Below are 22830 nucleotides of genomic sequence, written 5' to 3' on the forward strand. Positions count from 1 at the left end.
ACCAGGGCTGTACTAGAGCCAGGCATGAGCAGCAGATGGTGGGCTGGCTCATCAACAGCTGCCATACCAGCAGCTCTGGAGACAGAAGAGCTGCAGTGTCTTGCAGTCCACACATTGAAAGAGAGAGGTCTTCTGCAGCCAACAGGAATTTCTCACAGGCTACAGTCTAATACACTTTCAATTTTTCAAATTTTGTCAATTTCAACAGCCGTTAAAAAACACCCGGGTCATTTTGCAATCAAACAGCTTTTATTCAGCTCTTTATATTGTACATTTGTGAACATTTGTGCAACAAATACAGCACATAGTATTGATTTTCCCCAGCTCCATAAAGCATAAGAAGTCTTCCCTTCGTCTTACTGCGTAGTGTGTTGACACTACGCAGTAAGAAAGGCTGTTGGATGACAGTGGCAATGCTAGGCAACTCCTGACAGTGAGCACGTTGTGTGAAATTCATAGCAGCAAACAGAAGTTTTCAGAAACCATTTAGCAACAAGCTTAGTGGGCAGATGAGACTGGTCTGGCTGCTTAGAGGAACCTCAGCTAGACAGAGTTCCGGAGTCAGCCACAACTTGTGCGAGAGGTGGGAAATAACACTGGACGGGATGACTTCAAAATGATCCTTAAGTTATTACTGGATTAACTGCTTGCAAAACATTATACACATTTTATTGGATAATTGTCTTCAGGTGCAAAAATTAGTATTTTTGCAGACCCAACATTAGAGCAAAAAGACTGATATTCTCTTACAGCAACAAACAAATACAGCATAAATTGTTGATATAAATACCCATGTGCAAAATAGTTTTCAGGCTTAGTCAGCACTTACGTAATGAGCACAGGTAAACAGAAGATGCAGGCACTTGTTCAGAAAAAAACCCAGTTTCATTCAAGCTCTGGACTTGAACTTCAGGTTTAAAGACCAAACAAACTACAATGTCTTCTTGGTCCTCACAGTATTTGGAACAGAGAGACGAGTCCAGCATTATACAGCCCTACTGCTACTAAATAGGGCCAGGCTAGTAACATTCTCACACACACAAAAAAGCATTACACTCACAAGCTTTGAATCAGAGGAACTTTAAACCTGCAGGATTCCCTGCCCCCTTCTTCTGCTGCCTTCATCCCTACTATGGGAAAGAGCTCTGGAAAGTTTTTCAGCGATTCAGCAACTCCATTTATTTACCCAATTCCTCTGGTCAAACAGGGTTGCTACTGTAGAAAAGAGAGCATCTGGTGGTCACCATTTCCTCCTTGTGCCAGTGCAGAACAGGAGACAGCTCCTGCTCTTAAACTGCACAGGAAGGGTGGCACAGGTGGATTTCTTTGGATATTTTTCTCCTTATTTGGATCGCTTTAGATTCACGTTCCCTCTTCCCTACCAGCTCTAACCACTCCTTCTTTCATAGCCACCAACACCGCCTGTTTCCATGACACTACAGAGATTAACATATGACCAGTAAACTGAAAAAAAACCCCAACCTGAAATCTTTACACTTTTCTCTATGCCACAGGTAAACCTACCCACTAATCTGCTGCCCCAACTAACTTCTCTCCTGTACTGCTGTTCTGAAAAGAAGTTTGGAAACCTCCTACGCTCCTCATACTTCTTCCTGAATGCAGTTAGGCTGGAGCCTAATTGAATGAAGCCTCATATAAGGCTTTTACATGCACAAAAAGAAAACTGAAAAAACCCAACTACTTAAGCACCCCTCTCCCTACCACTGTCAGCAAGGGTCAGATGGAAAATGGGGAAGAAAAAAAAAAGAAATCAGATAAAAGTACATTTTCGAAATCAACAGTAATGCCAAAATTTAGCAGCAGTGATGGCTATGATTGCAGCAAACACTTCAGTTTGTAGCATCTAGTGAAGTACACATTTTAGAAGTGTGGGCATTAAAGGAGGCAGTGAAAATATAAGAAATCAAAGAAGTCTCTCTCAGCCTTCCCCGTAAACTAAGAATAGATATGAAAATACATCTGACAACAGTATTTGAAATAATTCAGAAAGGAGTTCAGAAGCTCGGCTGAAATACTGATGTCTCAAGAGGTACAACTGACTGTTCACACTCTGCACTAAGAAACGTCAAGGATGTTAGAAGTGGTAAGATCAAAGATTGTGCCTTTAACTGTGCAAAGTTATTTATGACCCTTTGGGAAGTAGCTCAAGAATATGGTTTGAAAGATGAGTTATTAGGCTCTGCCAAGCAGCAACAAACCTAAGACAGAGCTGTTCAGCCTAGAACAGCTAATACAGATTTGAAGACAGTGTCTTTAACACAGATACGTGCATCTGATACACTAGCTCAGCTTTCCACTAGTCAGAGCACTCAAGCTGGGGTTGCTACTACAGCAAGGGGCAACAATAAGAAAGGAAGCACTGCACATCATAAGGGTAACAAAAAAAAATATTTAAAAATTCAACCATCCTTTAGAACAAGAGTTGCACATTTTTAGGCTTTATAGTAGTTTATTCCAGAGACTTAGGGAAAGTTGTCTTGGATCTTAAAGAACTATACGAACTTAATGGTTAAACCATAGCTTAATGTAAGCAGGGGTCACATTACTTCAGTAATAGCCCTAATCTGAAGGGACAGCCAATGTCTGAAGAAATAAACCAAACAAGGGCAGAATAAACTTAGCATTCACCAGCATGGCATTAAAGAGTTAATAAAAAGCCTCAGACTGATTTTTGATACTAGAACAAAGTTCTTCACATTCACAAGTCTAAGGTGAGAGAGAAGCAGCTAGAAAACAAATGGGGCTGTCACACTGCTGGCTGGCAGGCAGGCATGATCTCTGCTGTCATTCCTTTGTCTTCTGAGCTCTTACACTGACATGGGACAGGACAGCTTCCACCACTGCTCTCCTCTGAGCATGCATTTCCAAAACGTACAGCAAATCCCACTGCCATGGGGAGGCCAACAAGGCAGAAAGAAATCTATACACAGGAAGTAGTAATTCTGATTTTTAAATAACCCCTTTGTTTTCTCTTAGCTTGCAACTCCCTTCAGCTTTTCTTTTTTTCTAAAAACAAAACAAAACCCAAGAACACTAACAAAACAAGTCAAAGCCAACAACTTTGCTATCCTACCAGCAACAGCCCCAGCCCAAATAGTATTTTTCTACTTCATTGGAGAGACAAGCTAAGAAAAAATGTCACTCTTGCCGATCAAAAACTATTCTTGGCAAAAGGCCAGTCAGAAGACAGTTAGAGCAGTCTTTTATAAAAAAAGATGAAGAACAACTATTTTTCTCCTGTAGCTATATTCTCATTCCACTCATCATTACCACCAACAGCAGCCAGTAGCATGAGCACAGCAGTGTACAGATGAGGCCGCTAGTGCCAACAGTGCCACGGCTATGCAAGTCGAACATTACTAAGAATCCACAGCTACAGATGTGGTGAAAAGCTGTAGCTGCACACACCTACTGCACATTACTCTTACCTTCCCTTGAAAGTACCAGTCCACACCTTGTTGCCAGTTACTTCTAAACTTGGCTACAGTGAATTCAGTTAACAGTAGGGTTTTTCTCCTGGACTAAGATGCTATAGTGTAAGCAGCATGAACAGGATTTGAAAGAGTTTACAGCTCTTCACAGCTCACCTTTGGCTCTTCTAAAACAGGCATAAAAAGAAGCATTTTAAGATTAGTAAGAGGGTGGGGAGGTAAAGGGAAGGTACTAGATGAAAGAGCATGATTTTCAAAAACCTTCAGGCAAAGAGCTTGATCTCACCTTTTAATCTTTTCACTTGTGCTTAGTTATCAGGGTACAATTGGAAAAAAAGGAAATTAGGTCTGTCTTCACAGCAAAAGCTGGTGCACTGCATAAAACAAAGTCACTAATTTGCGTTTGTTACTTCACTGTCAGACTTCCACTTAAGTCAGTTTTTCCTCAGAGCAGCTGGCTGAAATAAGCCTCAACTCCAACTGTCAGGATTTCCTCTCATTCTACTCTGATGCCACCCCAAAAGGCAAACCCCCTTTCTTCTCTTCATGCCCCTGTCCCACTTTTGTCTCCAAACAAATATTAGCTAACTTAACACCCTTGCATGGGAAACAAAAAAAAAAAACACAAACCCAAACAAAAAAACCAAAAAATCCAAAAACTTTCCAGAACTCTTTTGGGTCTCCACTTCAGTAACTCTGTTTCAGATTCATAAAATCTGTTGAAATAAAATGTTTTGGAAATCTAGACCTTGGACATAACAAGCAATGAACATACCAGTTAATTTAGGCAGTATTTTTCACACATACATATATATATAGTTAAAAAAATAAATTGTCTTGATAAGAAATATTGTGTAACCTGATTAAGAAACAAGTCCCCAGAAGCTGTGCAGTACAGCAAAATGCATTGGTTGTATAGCTGACACCAGGATAGCTAACTGCTTATTTTCAGAATTTTAAAAATAAACAACCTTAAAGACAGACCAATCTATCTAAGCAATGAACCTGATTCTTTGTTGGAGACTGCAAAGTGTTGTTGAATAGGCTCCACTTTGTTACTTGATTTTAGTTGGACTTTCTTTCCCGTTCTCGTGCAGTCACGAAGTTAAGCAGGTCGATGGCTGTAACGATGCCGAATACCATTTGCCGCTTACTGGAGGAACCATCAGTGTGATCTACGCAGAAACAAAGAGGGCATTCTGGCTTTAGGCGGCTCAGAGACACACCATCCCACTTGGTTTTAACGGCAGTGCTTGTAAGGCAGATGCCAAGCCATTCCAGCTCCATGTGTCAGGGCCTGTTGGCGGAGCTGGTTATCCCCACTGACCCTTGTACATTGAGGGGGAACCCAAACAGCATCTTGACCAGTAGTCACACAGGAAGTGGCAAGGACTTTAATTTCTGAAAAGCTCCTCAATAAGAGGTATATATAAACTCAAACATTATGGAAGGAAGGATAAGGGTCCATCAGATTTGTTTGGGGTTTTTTTACATGAAGATTCAAACCAAATCCTGTTACAAAGCGCATGTTCCTTATGCATTAGTTTCTGTGGCTCTACTTGAAACAGCTGCAAATTGCTATCACCCCATCTGAACCAGGGGCCACTAGAGGACAACATGTGACACTACCATCTTCCTACATCGCTGTCAAATACAGAGTTAGTATAAAACCCACAATTGAACATTTTCTCATTTATATCAAAAACACTTATTAACTATGTAATCATTGCTGCACTGAGAGCACAGATTCAAGTGATTTTTCATTGTGAGTATAAGCCTTTGACCTGGGAACCAAGAGGCCAAGTGACCTCTGACCCTTTATCTATGGTCTAAGTTCCCTGTTCCTAAAGCCTGGCTGTACTGAGATGTTTAGCCTACCTATACACTCAGTTTGTTCAGCCAGCTAGATTGTCCTGGACTTTTCATTTACCCAATCTTTGTTCCATTGCAAGCTTCCAGTGAGAGTCTATGTTTATATAGTTAGTCATCACAGACTCAAGAGCACATCCCTATGGAGATTATCAGGAACAAGCCCCAATTTGACAACTATTCTTCATTTACTTATAATTGAGATAGCTGTGAGATAAATTTATTTGGTGAGTCTTAATATTGCCTTTAGTCTAGTCTCTCAGTGTTCGTGATTTTGCAAGTTGCTTGCTATAAGGAAGATAAAACAAGGGGGAAAAAAAAAAGTATTACTCATGTATAACAGTGATATCCCCTAGCTCTGAAGATTTGTTCAGTCATTTCCAGTTCATAAAGAAGGCAGTGTAAAGGGTTGAGAAGAAAGAAAAGTAGAGTTTGGAGGAAAAACACGAAGTGAGTGGGAGTAATTTAAACAAAATGAACAGGAAAAAGAAACATTAAGCTGTCTTGAGACAGTGATGTCAGTGTTGACATCTAGATCTTACTAAGCTTTACAAAGTCATAATAAAGGCTTTGCTTTAGAAAGGCAAAAAAATTAAGTGCAGTTAACCCGAGAGGCTCACTTTAATGGAATCTGATTACTGCTACTAACAAAGCCACCCAAAGATTACCTTTTGTAAGGCACACTACATCATACTCACACTGAATTTGTTCATGAACCACTAGAGCAAAGTGGTCTATTTCCAGGATATGAGAGAGTTTCCCCAAGTTGTCTTTCAGGTTAATCTGAGGAAAGAGTTACAAAACTTAAATAAACACAGTCCTTTATATGTTTAGTGGTCAATAATCCCCACATACTTCATGCAGTATTAAAACCAGTATATCAGCATTTATATACTGCTCCCATCTGAAGCATTGTAAAACACTAACAAATCAAGGCCAACTGCAGAGTTTTCTTTCTAATTTCCAACAAAACAGAACCAAAAAAAAATAATGAAGCACTACATGAAGTTATTCATTCTGTAAACATAATGAATACACTGAAAAATGTGAATAATTGAAGAAGGTCAAGTGTTCCATGTGTCTAACAAGAAGTTACCATGAAAGTCATTATACTTTGTGATTTTACTCTAGCAAGACTGGGAAAAAGTGTACGAATCAGGCTGCAAATCACTGTGGAAGTGAATACAATCTGCAAGGGCAGCAGGGGAACAGAATAGCCCAAACAAGCCAAAAAAAAAAAACCAAAAGTGAAGATTGCTCAGCTAATGCTGTATTCAGGTGCATATCAAGGAACTGAGATTAAGAATTAATTTTTAGTGAAGTTCAACTTTGCTATGACTAAACAAGAAAGCACCCTGTGTTGACTCCCCAGAAAGAATAAAGATCCTTGTGAAACACTTAGCTAATCACCTGCTGGAACCATCTGAAAGAATGCATAAAACTGTTCTTCCTACATGCTTTAACATATTGAGCAGCAGCAACAGGTCCATCACCTAGGTGACTCTCCCCAGGTAACAGCAGCACCCACCATCTGACAGTTTCATTAAAGGGGATTAAATGAATTTACAGGAAAGCAGAGTCTTGCACTGCAGGTTAAAAAAGCCTTTATCCTGCAGTGAGCTCAGCTTGTGACTGAGAAATAAATGAATAAATGCCACAGCATAACAGTTGGGCTGCACTGGAACACAGAGCTCTCATCTCCATACTGTGAATTACAAGAGATCAAAAGTATTCCCAGCAGCCTGTGTTTAAGGGACCAGCAGGCTACAGTGCCTACTGAAGCATCAATCTTTAAACCTGTGAGCCAGGCAAGGGGTGGGGGGAAATCTGGACCTACTGCCACATCGAGTCAGCGATCAGTCACTACCACTGACAAGCAGTTTTGTGCAAATGTACGTGCAAAGCCTAACTTTTGAACCTAAGTTCAAAGCTCACTGAAGGGGTAGAGCCCCTTGCCATCTGATTGTGTACAACCCATGGACTTGTTAGGCTAAAGATAACCAGGACAAGCAGCCCACAGGCAGCACTGGGACAACTGTGAAGACATAAACATGTTTTGAAACGCTTAATAGAAATTTAACAGAACTCCCATGGAGTTTTCACCTGTCTCACTACTGCTCGTTCAAGCCCCCTAAAAATTTTGCCCATGAGTTTTCCCACATTCAGGTTGGGATTTTTTTTAAACCTATTAAGGCAATTAGCCTATGCACAAGTTGCTACACCACACATGACTGTGCCTACTTGACTGGCACTAAGGGCAAATGACATGACACCGCTCAGATAATCAGTTTTCCCAATTTCACCAGAAAACAAGCCAAATAAGCTTTAACTGAAGTGGTAAGTGCAGCAAAATCCACCATACTTCTGAGCTTATATGCATTTACCTGTGTTTCTCTGTTAAATCATCAATTCAAATGGAAAATAACCAATGAATGATGCTTTTAGTTAGCATGTTAGCAACACCAGCACTTTTGTGTCACTCCCATCCTCCACCAAGAAAAAGTCAGAACTAAAGACAAAAAAAATGGTTAAGCTGTTCTTTACTGAAGAAACATGAGAAACTTAAAGCTGCCCATGGAAAAAAGCCACAACCTCTAAAGCACAGAGAATTAGCTACTACCACTAACACCAGCGTAGCTACAGAAACGATTGCACACCACCAGCCCCAGAAACTCTTAAGGTGTCTAAGTGAGGGAGAACATGAACTAAGCAGTTTTGTTACGCACCACATTTCCACCTGATGCTCGATTATCTGTCTGGGAAGGAAAAAGTATATTTACATGTGTCCATAAAGAACTAGCATCCTTTCCCAACCTCAAAGACTTGGTAGTTTGTAGATCAAACGGAAGCATTACATATACTTCTAGAATACACCCCCTCATCTACTATAAGACAGTATTGAAACTAAAAGTCTGATGAAAACTAGGTCAACCATTCCATGTTTTCTTGCAAGAGAAGCAAAGCAACAGCAACAACACTCATTTTAGAAAAGCGCCCATACAGCTGGGAAGTTGTGGTATCTTGGCATGCTACATTGAATGGACAAATAAAAGTGGCTAACATCAAAATTCACCTATCTTGAGAACATCAGCTTTCAGCAGCCATCCTCTTATATCAGCAAGGCCTCTCATACAAAAAGCAAACAGTTGCTTGTTTTTAGCAGATATAGAAATTATTTATTTGAAAGAGCTGCTTCAACATGTCCTTGTTTCTTCCCCTGGTTAGTTACATTGCCCAGATTTGTGCCAGGGTTTTGAGGGAAGGAGGAAATGACAAGTATACTAGAAGAAAGCCCACTGAAGTAACAGAACAGCACAATATAGAGCCACAACACAAACCTGGGAGCTATTCAGTGACCTAAGACAGTTTAGAGCATGCCTGTGCTCAGTAACGGCTGCTCTGTACAGTCCCAGGCAAACCTTACCCAACCTGATGCCACTGTAGTATTAGTACACCTACAGCAGTACTTTAAACCAGAGAACTAGGAGTTGTAGAATACACCTGCTTACCTGTTTAAATTGCTTGTAGATTACTTTTCTGACTTCATCAGAAGGCTGAACTTTTCCAGCAAGCAGTGAAGAAAGCATATTACCCAGGGTAACCATGCCCAAAATCACCCTGAGGAGGGAGAGAAGATAGGACTAAACACCACAAAAGACTCTCAGCCAGCCTGGAAAAGTCAGTTCAACTGCTTCATGGTATAAAGCCCCATAATTGATGGTATACTTAGATTCTGTGTCTCTGCAGGAAACAGAATCCAGTTTCCAGAACTTCTGGAGACTCACACAGAAGTTAAGAGGTGCTGTGTGTGCCTGGCCCTTCTAAGCATCAGGCTCTTCGTATCTCTAGTCCTGGCAACTGGAGAGCTTCTTGCTATCTCAAAGAGCTTTTAAAGCACTTCATTGCTTTATGCCCTCACCTGTCCTTTTGAAAAGCGTGACATGCTCACCTCAGTTTTGCTCATTCCCTTTCTCCCTACAAGGATTGGCAAAAATTAATCCCGAGTTAGCACTGTAACTGCAGAGTAACTGAGCAACTCTTCATTATCTAGCCTGTCCTACAGGGGACCTACAGGGTAATAAAGCATACCAGCTTGCTGGGGACACCCTGTTCATAGGGGTTACTACAACACTGCACTATAATGCAGTGTTCTGAAGAAACTGGGTGAAAGCTGTGATGCAGATGGGTTTGGGGTTTTTTGTTTGAAATAATGAATTTTTGCTTTAAGTTAAACAACAAAATTATCCTGCAGAGACTCATTGAGTAAGTGTATCATAATAATCATTAGAAGCCGAATATGTGAGGGGTGGGACAGTCCTGGCATGACAACATACTAAGTCCAGCATTGGTGTTTCAATATAACATTTCTGAACTGTATTATAACTGCAGAAAGATGAGCGAGAGGATATTACACTTCTAGTAAGCATTTAGAAGACATCCCTTGGGACCTGGTGAGGGAAGTGATACATATGGATGAATAGTGATATATACATATGTGGACATACCCAGATTCATCAACAACTGGTACCTGGTCGAATCCCTTCTCCCGGAGAATTTCAACAGTTTTTGCACAGGTAACAGTTGGAAGCACAGTCAGGGGAGCAGAGAGGCTTAGTTCCTGAACGCTGATGTTCCACCACCTGGGGGTGAAATGAAAAGCAAACCCATGCAAGTCTTACAGAGAGAACAGAACCAGTTGTTCAGGTACAGTGGCCTTCAACACTACAGGAATGACAAAAGGCTGCAAGGAAGAGTCAGGGTTCAGAGTCAGTAAAGCTTCAAGGCTTTCGAGCTTTCTCTCTAGTATCAGAAAGTTACTGAAGTGCAAGAAGGCTTTAAGTCCAAAACTCTTTTCCTTATTTCACCTACTTTCTAGGATTACAGATATTTAGTGAAGAGTACTAACCTCCCCGATTTCATTGCTTGTATCTTACACAGAAAATTTTGTGCTCCTAAAGAGCCAGCCATATTTACAGTCATTACAAGTAGCAATTTTGGGAAGATCCCTTCCACCTATGTAGACTTGCAGCGCTTGCACTCAAGAACTCTGATCTCAGAAAGGTTCTCTGCATACTACCTTCTCATTTCAGAAACAACCCTTTTCATTAAAAAAAAAGAAAATTCCATCATTAAATATCAAGTTTTCTTCTGCTGCCATGCAAGCTGAAGGACAAACTAACTTAAGTAGATTGGATGAACAGCTGCAATTATACATCAACACAAAAGCATGAAAAATTAGCTAAATCAAAGTACTGTAAATTGAAGTGATCTTTAAATTAGCAGCTGCCATAAAGACAATTGAATAGACTCACGAAAATCCAAATGGATCTGACATGCTTACCAAGGCTTTTTGACAAGGTCATCATCTTCTTTCATGAACCCTTTCTGAATCATCCATTTGTCGCTCAAGAACTTGGACCTGGAAAGCATCAGGAAATGAAAAGTTTGTTAGCAGGCTGAACATCTGAAAGCAAACTTAACAGCACAGGGGCAACTGTTTACAGCTCACTACCACTATTGAAAGTATACTGCCATTTGCCACCCAAGCCTTACCAGCCAGGGACACTGAGAAGAAATATTCACAGGACGAAAAAAGAACCCCATAGAAAACAAAGTTTCAACTACATCAGTCCCTTGCAATATGATAGCGACACAGCCTGGAATGGAGGAGTGCCAACCTGTACTCAGGCAAGGTCTGTCTGCAGTTTCTAGTTGTCATGTATTGTGTTGCACAACAAGTCAGGAAAACATAGCTGAAAACACCATGGCTTGGGATATGTTTTAGTGTGGCTGGAGGGCAACAACTTCTCAGCACAGCTCAAAGGCCTCAGGCTTCCACCTGTAAACTCACCCCAACACTGACTGCTGCTACAGTAGTGCTGTGTTCTGCTGCGGACAAATGCAGAGGGAGCAGACAGCCTTACAGGGACCCCTCCAGGAATGGGATACCAATGGTCCCCAACAAAACAGTGAAAGTAAGTCTTCTCCTGTGAAAGACGCTAACCAGTGACGGTTATATACTGAAGTCTGACACAAGGAGGAGCTCAGCATTCAGAGAGCTGAGCTCCTTTCTACTCCATGTCAGACCCTTTCTAGATACCTCAGAAGCTGTGCTCCAAACACATCTTGCTTTGGTAACTGGGTGCTACAACAAATATGTATTCAACTTGCCACTGCTGTAAAGGAGGTTTGAGGGACTGCCTCACCCTTTTCCCGGAGAGAAAACAAGCAGATTCTTACATGTAGTTCCTGATAGAGTCAGGGAGGATAACAACACAGCGCTGACCTTCCTTCAGTTCTTTGGCTGCCTTCAGAGCTACAGACATGGCACTGCCTGAGCTGCCACCTGCCAAAATGCAGATCAGAGGCAAGACTGTGAAACTGTAAGTGAAATAAGAATGAAATAGGGAAGGAGAGACTGTAGAGGAGCCCAGGCTGAGGAAGACAGCTCCTGAAGTGGAAGGAGGTCTCCCTGACCTGCATATGGCTTCAGTCTCCCACATATTATTGAGAGAAACCCACAGGATTCACATCTGCTCTTACCACACAGCAGTCCTTCCTCTCGGATCAGCATGCGTGCTAAAGCAAATGACTCCTCATCATTGCTCTTGTACCACTGGTCAACTGCCTGGAAAGGGGCAGGAAGACAGAAAGAAGGGTCTATTTAAATGAATCGGGCTAGAGAAGCTACACAACTAGTGTGAATTCAACCTCTGCGGTAACAGCTGCCCTGCTGTGCCATGTGCCTGGGTTTCTATACTCCAAATGCCAAGTGGGCTTTTTTTTTGCCAAGATAAGACGATCACATTAGCACAGCAGGCTCCTTATTGAAACCTTGGTGTAAGAACAGGCTGTTGTGAGACTACAACAGAGGGCATCAGTGTCCTCCCCTCTTGGATGGCTTCCTAGGGACACAGGTTCTGCTCAGGACATAGTCATACCGCTTTTGGCCAGGATGGGTTGGGGTGCTTTGTTGGGTTTGAATTTTGGTTTGTTTTGTGGGACCCCACTAATCAACCAGAGTACTGTGCTCTAGGAGAAAGTTCCTTCTTCACAGCATTTTGACCTAGCATTGTAAAACAAATGTAGTCAGTGCAGGAGCCTTCCAAGGACTGCTTTTGCTGATGGAAAGAACAGGAACAGTTCTGTCTGCTAGCCTTCCCCTTCCAGCTCAAAGAAATACTTCCCCAAGTTTTTCTTCCACCTTTCACCTCACTTCTGCATTGCAACAGAGGGCAAAGAGCAGTAAACCAAGAAGTGTGACTTACAGATCTATCCAGCACTGTGGGGACAAAATCATATCCAATTCCTTCCACTTCATACATTGTTTTGTCAGTCTTGTTCAGTTCTTCCGGCATAGCAAGGATGGAGCCTTCAGGATCAACACCTATAATCTGGAGAAGCAGTTTCCACTTTGGCTACCACAACACACTGCTTTTGAGAACACAGCTATTTATTCATGAGTGCTGGCCTTATTACAGCTGTTAGTGTCACACTGGCTGCACATACAGCCAAGCTAACAGCAAGCTAGCCTCCTATTCACTTCTTCCTGGCAACATTCAACTCCCCTGTGAGCGAACTCCCCTTTGCTGCTCTGGGCCTCTTGGCAACCCATTCTGTCTCTTCAGGCTGCAGACACTAGGTGAGGGGCACCCCCCGTCCTATATGGGTTTTGCTTGGTTTAAACAGAACACAGGGTTTCCCCTTTCTGTGAGGCAAGATCGTCCTCATTCACGTGACAGGCATCATTACAGCCAACACATTTTGTACCAAGTGTAAGCAGCTAAGTTTTATTTTGTTTACCCCTCCCTGACTACATAGGAAAATATTCACAATTGAAACATGATACCAGCTTCTGTGAGGAAATATAACACAGCACACTGGTAGGCACACAGGTTGGTGTGTGCAGAGAGAATTTTCACGGAGTAAAACCTCAGCAGCTCCAAAAAACAAAAATCAGTGAAAGCACAGTCAGAGAGGAAACACAAGGCTGCAGTACACATCAGAGAAAGAAGTTTCTCAGACATCCCTTGAAGGGACTTGAGGGCCAGTTTTCATTTGCTGAGCCAAACCTGAACTCTGGTCACCAATGGGAGCAAAGCACGATGGCTTCAGTCTGAAAACCTTTGCTGCTCAGAACTACCTTCTAACTGAGAACATCCAAGAGCTTCCCATAGAGAAACAGGACAGGCTTGCAAGGAATGGGATGTGCCAAGTGGAGCAGTTTGAGGTTCACCCTGCTAAAGAGAAATGCTTTAGGCTTGCCACTTACTTTGCAACCTGGACACTTTTCCTTTAGCTTTCTGGAGATGCCGGTGATAGTACCTCCAGTGCCAGCTGCAGCCACCAGCATGTCTATTTTTCCTGTTTAAGGGTAAGGGATAGAAGGAAGCTGTGAAATCTCCCCCCTAAAGATGGATTAAAAACCCACTTACACTTAAGTATGGCCTTCCTTCAACAAAAAGGCTGGAAGTGGCAGAAAAGGGTAAGATTAGGCTCTTCACTTCCCAAGAGCTGTTACAAGACTTACCTTGAGACCACCTTGCTCAATCCTCATTTACTTCAACAATGGTTTTGAAATGTCTATCCAGCAGCCTGGCAAGGCACCAATTTGTGGTACTTTGGACACAGCTGGAGGCTGCCCATATTGCTGACACCTGCAGTTTCCTGTTACAGACTAATTCATTCTCTAACTTAAAATGAGCAGCCAATTATATTAGTTAATTTACTAAATGAATGCCAAGAGCATGGGATAGGCATCCATTGAGAAAACTGTTAGCACAGCTACTCTCTCATTTTCATGTGAAAAAGACTGTTTTGGGTCACAAGCACTCAGAGTGAGTGCAGGTGCGATAGTTCATCCTTCTGTCACCACTTACAGTTTCCCTGGTGCATCCATCTGACAGCATTGTTAATTAAAAAGATTTTTAAAAGGTCACTGATTCACAAAAGCAAATGCTTACCAGTCAAAAGAATAGCTAACACCTCACCAAGCAGGGGTAACTGAATAGTGCCTGGCCTATAAGACAAAGTAAATACAAACAAGAAGCCTGAAGCTAGAACTCATCTAGATTCTCAGCTTACAGGATGGCAGCTTGTTAAAGTATTCTTATTTTAACTCAAACCTAAATAAAGTTTCCCACAGAAAGACGAGCCAAATCCTGTGAACAGCTAGAGTTACTTTTGCAGGGGGAGGAGGAGGGGAACCCTTCACCTTACCTCAATAAGAAGGAATTCAATAGCTGATTTTCCTATTAGAGGGTCCCACTACAAACTTCTGTTTTAATAAGGCAGGTCAGTAGTTTCTTGACTTCCTCCTACCACCAGTGGCAAATGCCTTAGGCTGCCACATCCCACTGAATGCCTCCAACGGCTCTGAAGCCAGCTCCAGCTGGGTGAGTTAGCCCAGCTAAAACTCTCTGCTGCCACAGCTCAGCCACTTCTGGTACTCCAACTCAGCTGCCTACAGCTAATATTGAAGCAAACCCTGCAGAGTGAAAACGTCTTACTAGTGACAATTGCAACACGGAGCAGTCTGTACTCCTGAGGACTCCTGAGTGAAGAAGCTGCCAGTGTATTGGAGTATTTGTTCTGAGAATGTAATAATACCTAGTTCTATACTTGTGATCAGAGAAAAGTGACCCTATTCTTCCATGCCACTTACCTATGTCTTTTTTTTAAAAAAGCTAACAAGCATCACTGCTTTTTCCATCTGATCAAAAGCAGAGAAGTCTAAAAACTAAAGCATCCTTCTTTAATGGAAAAAAAACCCATTACTACAACTACTGAAATAAGGTAATTCTCTAATGACACACAGCGTACGTATGGGATTTGCTGCATCAAAATCCATGCGTTTCTCATTTACCTCAGGCCCCATTCTCAAAGTACTAAAATAAGAGACTACCAGGGACTCACTGAAGGGGGGGTTAGCAGTAGAGCAAACTTACCGTCACATTGCTGCAGGATCTCCTCAGCTGTGGTGTCATAGTGCGTCAGGGGGTTGCTGGCATTACGGTACTATATTGAGACAGAACAGCCATTAAGTAGACCAGAAAGACAAAATTCACATTGTAAGGCATTTCAAGAACATGACAAACATTCTCCAAGCCCCACGACAGCTACATATGCTCTTTTCAGACTGTTTCCTTATCTATTACGTGGACCTAGGCAGAACGCCCAACAGAAGATAAATCAGGTCACTTAGGAAGGTTGTAAGAGTAGTTCTAAGGCGTCATCACCCTCCAATGCCAAAAATCAGTCCCGTCTGTGGGACAGTTTCTTTTAGGGACATGACCCTTGTACTCAGTCTTCCACCCAGGAGTGCCAACTCAGTGGAAAAAGCCACCCACGTGCTGCAGTTGCTGCAAACAGGCTCGTTGCTGCCGTCTAGTGACTACAAAAACTTGCTACCCTACAGCAGGTGATCACTCAACTACAGTTCCACACCTGGGACAACTTTTCCTCCAGAGACACATATAGGGTGTTGAACAGTCAATCAAAGACACTAAGGAACAAGGCTGCAGTACCTCTTCTCATGCTATGCCTGCACCTCTGACACCTTGGCTCTTACCTGGTCTAATATGTGTGCATTGGGGATTTCATTTTTCAGTCTCCATGCTACTCCCACATGAGATTCAGGAGAATCAAATCTGGCAGTAGTTGGTGTCCTCACGATCTCAGCACCCAGAGCTCTCAGAACATCCACCTGCAGCAAATAAAGTTGGTCACAAAACCCCAAAACGCACTGCCAGCACAGAGACTTCATTGGGATGCAGGGAAATTAAAAAGTCTTCCCTTTTACCTGGTCTGCAATAGCCTCCTTGGTGGTTCTCCAAAACCCCAGCCTCACATCACTGACCCAAATCCCTAATGACATGTGGTCTTAACTGAGTTTTACTTGGGAGCTAGATTCAAATTCCAGTTTCTATTCTAGGCTTCCAGGGACTATTACTACACTAAGAAACCCCATTCAGGCAAAACACCATCTCTTCTCCCACCAGTCACGTATGTTCTGTGCTCCAACAGTGCTATAGAGCACTGTTTTATGTTTAAGTGCAAATTATGTATGTTTACCACCTCCTGTGGACACAGGCAGCAAAAGAGATCCACCGAGGCCCTATGCACCATTCAACTGCTACAAGGGCAAGAAAGTTTGACACTGAGCTAAGGCAAAGCCTGTCTTCAAAGGGGAGGGGGAGGCCTTTGGTGCTGTGTGGCACATGGCAATGGCCATGCAGTTCCTCTTCCTCCACAAGAGGCAACAGCAAACAACGGGTATAGGCCTTCAGAGGACATGGGTTTATTTGTGCCACTGCCTTTCAGCTGGAACACTGAAGAGTTTGAACTGGAGTAAGCAGTTTTGCTGACAGCAATTTGTTGCCTTTGTGAAACAAAGAGGGGATCTCTTCTTTTGGCTGGAGGTACGGCACCACAGGGCAGGGCTTGCTCTAGACCTAGATGTTTTGTGCTTTCCACAGTGAAGGTAAGTGGATATTACCCAGGTGGCTTTTCCTTCTCCTGTGTTGTGGTGACACAACTCAGATCCTTGCCAGTACTCCCCAGCGTAACTCAAGCAGCTCAGCAGGCTCCCTCACAGCCTTGCTCAGCCCAGTGCAGAACAGGATATTCAAAGCTTCAGCTTCGCCTTCCTTTGTCCTCCTCTGCTCAGTGAGGGACAGGCAGTCACTTCAATATGCTAGTTGAATCTCAAGTTCCCTTGACACTTGTATTTAAAACAGTTATGACAGTTTTCCAAGTGAATGCTGTGGGGATGGGCCTTGAAGACCTCTTCTGCCCATGTCTAGCCAGCCCAAATTTCTCTGGGCACTGGCAACAGCCCCTCAGCACAGATCTGCCTGGCCAATGACTTGGAGACCAAGAGCCTACCACCTTCATTCCTAAAGCCACAGCACTCATCTGCACCAGGAGCTCTGCAAGTGTGAACATGCTCATTTGTAAATTCTGGAAAATAAAAGCAGATCTGACCTTCTCCATGCTCATTTTCTCTGGCATCACGATGATACAGCGGTAACCCTTCACTGCTGCAGCCAAGGCCAACCCAATTCCTGGAAGCAAGCAAAGGCATGTAGAGCATACAGTGAGCAGCAACAAAGAACAAAACCCACAATGCTAGCTTTGGCATGCCTTGGCTTTAATCAGCTTTTCACCAGAGGCTTCAGTAGAGTGTCTCTAAAGGGGTGGCAAAGGGAACATTTCTGGCTACTGGGGAGAACTGCATTTACAGATGCTGCCAGTTCTTCGAGAATCACAGCTAACAAAGTTTAGCCAAGGGTGGGGAAACATAGCATGTGCCAACTGCTACCTTTACCACATGCACATCACCTTCCTCCTGTCCCACCCGCTTCATTTTAAAAGTAGTAATTTGGGAAAGGAACAAGACTACAGCAATCATTTTGATACTGTCAGAAGAGCTTTACATCCTCTGTTGACTCATTTCTGCATTAAAGCCCTACTTTGTAATATGCTGAAACTAAGCCCTTTCTAAAAAGGCTTATTTTAGATGATGTTTGCGATTGAGGTTCTAATGCACTATGTCACCTTGCTACCACAGTGAAATACCTTGACTGTTAGAGAGACACCTCATTTCTACATTAAAAATCTGTACCTCCAGCCCAGTTTCTGCCTTCCAGCTCATCACTGTCTGCCCGCCTGAGGAGTTAAGCTCAGAAGTGCCTTCCCTATAGAAGAGAAGCTTTCACCTATTATCAATCACTTCTCTGCTGGATAAGCTAAACAGATCAAGTTAGTGCCTGAGGTCAGACTGCATGGCAGCTCCCCTGCTGTTTTGGGTACCAGGCACAGTACCAGCACATGCCCATAACAATGCCTCACAAGCAGTTTACCCTATACAGAGACTTGCTTGTTCAAAGCTGGCTGTTTCTACATGGTGCTGGATTGTGTAGGGGTAGGAAAAAAAAATTTGAAAAAAATATCTTTAACTGTTTCTGTAAGAAAAGCATAGCTCATACCTCAGGTAATTCAAGTAGTATTTAAGCATTGGGGGGGGCAACAAAAACTTTTCCCAGTACTACCGATAAACAGGATGCCCAACTAAAATAATATTAAATAAAAAAAAGATGACAAAGGCCTCACTAAGGCCAAAGGCTGAAGGGAAGCCATCCAGCACTCTCCCTTATGGTCTGTGATAAAGAAAGCATTTTGAGACTTGAACTCTTAACACTTTGTACTTACTGCTACTAACCTGGAAACACAAACATCAAAACAAGGTGTTTGCTGAGGGAGAAGCGGGATGCAGAGAGGACAAAAATGTAACACATTAGCTCTCACATTTAACACACTCAGCAATTCTCTCAGGTTACTGTCTGCCCTGGTCTTTGCTTTTACGTGGAGAAAGACATCTTTCTGAAGTAATTGTCCCGTATCTCCTTCGGTTCTGCCTTCTTTATCTTTCGGATTCTGTGGCAAGGAGGATCATTTATCAGATGCTGACCCAGAAAGCAGGATGTCATAGTATGACTTCATATAGTGGAGGAATGCAATACATAGGTGTTTTCCACTACATGCCATTGCTCACACAAGAGGCATAGCCACAGTCACAAGGGCTTCAGTTGCCCCCACACACACAGAGCAGCTGCTGAGCAAACGGCAACAGATAAAACTTCCCAGTTTTCTGCTGAAAGCAGGGGAACTGGTCACAGATCACCTTATAATCCCAGCCCCTCCATTAAACAAGGCTAGACGGGATCAGAAGAACAGAAGATCTGCCTGGCCTGCATCTATCACACGGCAACAGCAGATAAATGCCCAGGAAAGAGTTAAAGAACAGGACAAGACATCTCTGCAGAATACTCAGGCAGCAGAGTAGCTTCTAGCTCAGCTCAGGAACCTCCTCAGAGGTGGCAGTATATTTTATATTTAGCTAGCTCAAGGGGGAGCATTCCAGGTATGTTTACTCCCCACCAGTAGAGCAGCTTAACAGAAGTACGACAGCTCTGACAGAGGAGCCCAGAGTCAACTCCAGTCTGCTCAGATCATCAGGTGCTCTGCCCTGGCCCCTGACTAGCAGGACTGTTCCTTTCTTCAGCCCTTCAAGGAAGAGATGCTGGCTGAAATGGAGTCTGTCAAAAATCTAGGTGTGCAAAGGCTATGTCAGCAGAGTGCTGTAGGGATGCAGCTCATCTCCCATCTCAACTGCACCAACATGGGAAAGGCTGTTTCTCAAACCAGGCCCACCTCACCTGACAGAGGGACCATAGGACTTCCCAAACAGAAGGGGAAGATCCAGATTCACACCAGTCTTCTGGGGCTTTCCCCCCACCCCAATAATTTCAGTCAGACTTTAATTCCTGAATAGGACCTAAAGATCCTAGTGAAACTGGCCTAACACTTCTCCTCTTTTAAAGCAAAGAGCCCCTGCAAATTTAGCAGACCCCCTCCCCAGCTGTTCTGGTTGGCATAGGACACTGTAGAATTGTTCCTTGCGTGAGGCAGAAGAGGCACTGCTCCCTAAACCATGCGGGCAGGAAGAGATCCCCTTTCTTCCTTGCACAGGCAGCCTCCATGCTCCAGTCTCAAGACTGCCTCTTCCAGGAAAACCACCACAGCATTTTCCTCCCACACTTTGCTAGGGTCTTCCCATCCCCTACCTGTGTTGCCAGAGGTTGGCTCTATGATTGTGTCCCCAGGCTTCAAGATCCCAGCCTTCTCAGCATCCTCTACCATCCTCAGGCTGATGCGGTCCTTCACACTGCCTCCAGCATTGAAGAACTCACATTTTGCCACTGCAAACAAAGAAACCAAGCAGTGTTCTTAAAGAGCAGTCATTTGCCAAACAGGCTGCTAGCGTATCTGCAAGAGCAACTCTATTAAAGTGTCTTCCCAATTCACCTCCCTATTTTACAACACCAGAAATGGGTATTCAGCTCACAACAATCTCCACTATTACAGATCACAATAACATAGCAACAGAAGCCATACTCTATCCATCTCCTCAAAATGTTACCTCTCCCTCCATCTTTCCTCTTCATTAAAGCCCAGTCATTCAGATAAAAAGCCCCAGGACTCTTCCAGTGCAAGAGCATGGGGGGAAAGAATTTACCAACATGTCTTGCCTCTTCCCTGCTACATTCTCCAGCCAAAGAGTTTCTGATCAAACTGGAAGTTTCTCCCCCTTGTTCAGCCTATGCTTTTATTTCAGTACTCCCAGCATTAATCCCTTCAGTGGTGTTAAAACATCAACTTTCAGGACTCTGATCAGAGCCTCCAGATATCTCCAGTATGGTTGGGTTTAAAACAAAATTCACCGATTACAATTAATCATTTTCAGTGGTCTCTAGTGGTAACTGCGGATCTGCATTTTACACACACCGATGAATACCCTGAATGTGAGAAGCAGTCAAAAAAATTATGTAAAAGTTTTAAAAATATTTTCTATGAAAAAAGTTTTACTTTTTCTACAAAAACAGAAGTGGCAGGAAATATGCTCAGGAAGTAAAAATTGAAAGATGTTTTAGATGACTAAATTCTAAAAAACTGGAAATCTGCTAAAGAAAGAGAGGAACTTTTCCTCACCATTTTCTGCAGGGCACCTGCACTCCTACAACCAGGTTACATGATACTACTAACCAGGACTACCCAAGTTTCTGAAACAGTGTTTTCTTATTTCAATTTTCTTCCTGCAGCAGTACTCACAGAGTTCACACTTCAGCCCATACTGCTTCCCAATCTTGTTGATTCGCACCAAAGGTGTATTGCCAACTTTATCCAGGATGCTTGGCAGGATTTTCAGAGGCTCTGGCCTGGTACACATACAAACAAAGTCAATGTATTGACAGAAGGGGCCACAGGCAGGTCATACAAAAGTAACACAGTACTTCTGATGCTTTTTAATTCAATCAGCTTTCTCCGTCCCCTTTATCAGGCTAAAATATTTTAAAGTAATCAGGCTAAAAGAATGCACATCAGATACAAATTCACAAAACATCAAGTCCTTGATCCAAAACAAGGATTAATCAGATATCAACCCAAAGACTGAGGCAAGAATTAAGTGTTCTGCACTTCCTTCTGACGTGAAGTAGCTTAGCACTGCTCAAAGTCAGCTATTTTGCAAGCAAAAAGCATTAATAGCGTAATCTTTCATCTAGTCAGGGAACTGCTTGCCAGGTTACATGAACTTAGTTGCACCAAAAATGTGAAACTACATGGCTGGAAGGCCCCCGCATGTTTAATCTGGATTCTTAGCTTTGCTTATGCGTGGAAACTAAGAACCGTCAGCACATCTACAGCATCAATTTAGATTGGTCATCTTTTGTTAAATCTACATGGCTCTGAGGAAACCGGGATTAGTACTGTACTTAATCAGCAAATAAAAAATACTTACAGAGTGGTATGACGATGAGGGGAGGCAGAGAGGGGTTTCCCAAGCTTCCATGTGCATCTGCTAGGTGTATCAGGACGGATCCACTCCCTTTCCTTTTCATTACCCTTGCAGTTCTCATTGTCCACCCCACCAGGGAGAAAATATTTGCCAGGTGCATGAGGGCATGAGTTCATATCTGGTTTCTGGGAAGGAAGTGTAGGCATTCCATCCTTGGGAGAGGGGGAAGGAAAAGAAAAAAAGGAAAAAAGGTGGCAGGGAGAGACAATGTGCTTTGCATGCCCCTCTAACAGGATCAGACCATCTTTTGACACTCAAGTTCTGCACTGCATCAGCCATTCGTGTCACTGCTCCCCGGTAAAACAGCTAAAAACCATGTTACTAATAAAGAGCCCTTATTCTCTTATGGAGAATAAGGGACAGAGACATGTTGGTGAAGGGATAAATAGATATGTGTGTCTATTTCCAGTCTAGAGTTTCAGCACACAGTTTTTCTGAGGGAAGATGAACACCAACTACCTTGGTGGCAATTTTCAGGAAAGCAGTATTGCCCATAAGCTAAAAGCTGCAATCGCGACAAGTAGCTTTTAACACCCAAGAACAGGTTCTGCCACTGACTACAAGAGACCCAGGTATTACAAGAGAAAGCATAGCCTCTCTCTGTTAAATGAATCCCATCCTCAAATGTCCCAGTCTTGTTTTTCCCTTTATATGAAAAAGGTCACAACACATGGATGTTTTAACAGTCAGTTGATGTTTCCGTAGCACTGTGAAGATGGGAAAGCAGTTCAACATAATTTTGATTTGCTAAATCCTTATCACCAAGGTAAGAACCTTGCATTGCAATGCTGAGTGCAAAGACTCAATACAGTGCCCTACACAAAGATAATTTAAAACATACTGAAGCATGTGCTTATTATAACTAGCCTCCATAAATATAAAGAATACAGGGCTAGTCTTATGGGAGACACCCACACACCCCCAAAAAACTTCTCTCTGAAATGAAACCTCCCCATTCCAAGCAGAACAACAGAGTAAGACTACTTGCTGGCTAATTAGGAAATGGTACCAAAAGACTCTGCATTACTACTTGTGGTCATGATGGAGAATTCTTCCAGAAAGGCCACTGGTTTCAATAGCACCTACCTCTAC

General features: G+C 42.9%; 1 protein-coding gene across 10 annotated transcripts in view; it reads right to left on the bottom strand.

The window, feature by feature from the left end:
- Positions 1-230: 230 nt before the first annotated feature.
- LOC102052943 (cystathionine beta-synthase-like protein) overlaps positions 231-22830 on the bottom strand; it is a 35957-nt gene continuing 13357 nt past the window's right edge. For 7 of the 10 annotated variants that reach the window (XM_055702792.1, XM_055702791.1, XM_055702788.1 and 4 more), the window contains 16 exons: positions 21682-21890; positions 20994-21100; positions 19949-20083; positions 17307-17386; positions 15892-16026; positions 15269-15338; positions 13594-13685; positions 12590-12715; positions 11865-11949; positions 11562-11667; positions 10663-10740; positions 9827-9961; positions 8831-8939; positions 8048-8077; positions 6020-6104; positions 231-4627 (listed from right to left, as the gene is read on the bottom strand). In XM_055702792.1, the coding sequence (XP_055558767.1) occupies positions 4518-4627; positions 6020-6104; positions 8048-8077; positions 8831-8939; positions 9827-9961; positions 10663-10740; positions 11562-11667; positions 11865-11949; positions 12590-12715; positions 13594-13685; positions 15269-15338; positions 15892-16026; positions 17307-17386; positions 19949-20083; positions 20994-21100; positions 21682-21890 (1692 nt within the window). In that variant the 3' untranslated portion in view covers positions 231-4517. Of the gene's footprint in view, positions 4628-6019; positions 6105-8047; positions 8078-8830; positions 8940-9826; positions 9962-10662; positions 10741-11561; positions 11668-11864; positions 11950-12589; positions 12716-13593; positions 13686-15268; positions 15339-15891; positions 16027-17306; positions 17387-19948; positions 20084-20993; positions 21101-21681; positions 21891-22830 lie in introns of those variants that run through there. The other 3 variants (XM_055702789.1, XM_027804345.2, XR_008731008.1) reach the window with 2 other exon arrangements.

Source organism: Falco cherrug, chromosome 2 (genome assembly GCF_023634085.1).
Source record: "Falco cherrug isolate bFalChe1 chromosome 2, bFalChe1.pri, whole genome shotgun sequence".
Classification (NCBI taxonomy): Eukaryota; Metazoa; Chordata; class Aves; order Falconiformes; family Falconidae; genus Falco; species Falco cherrug.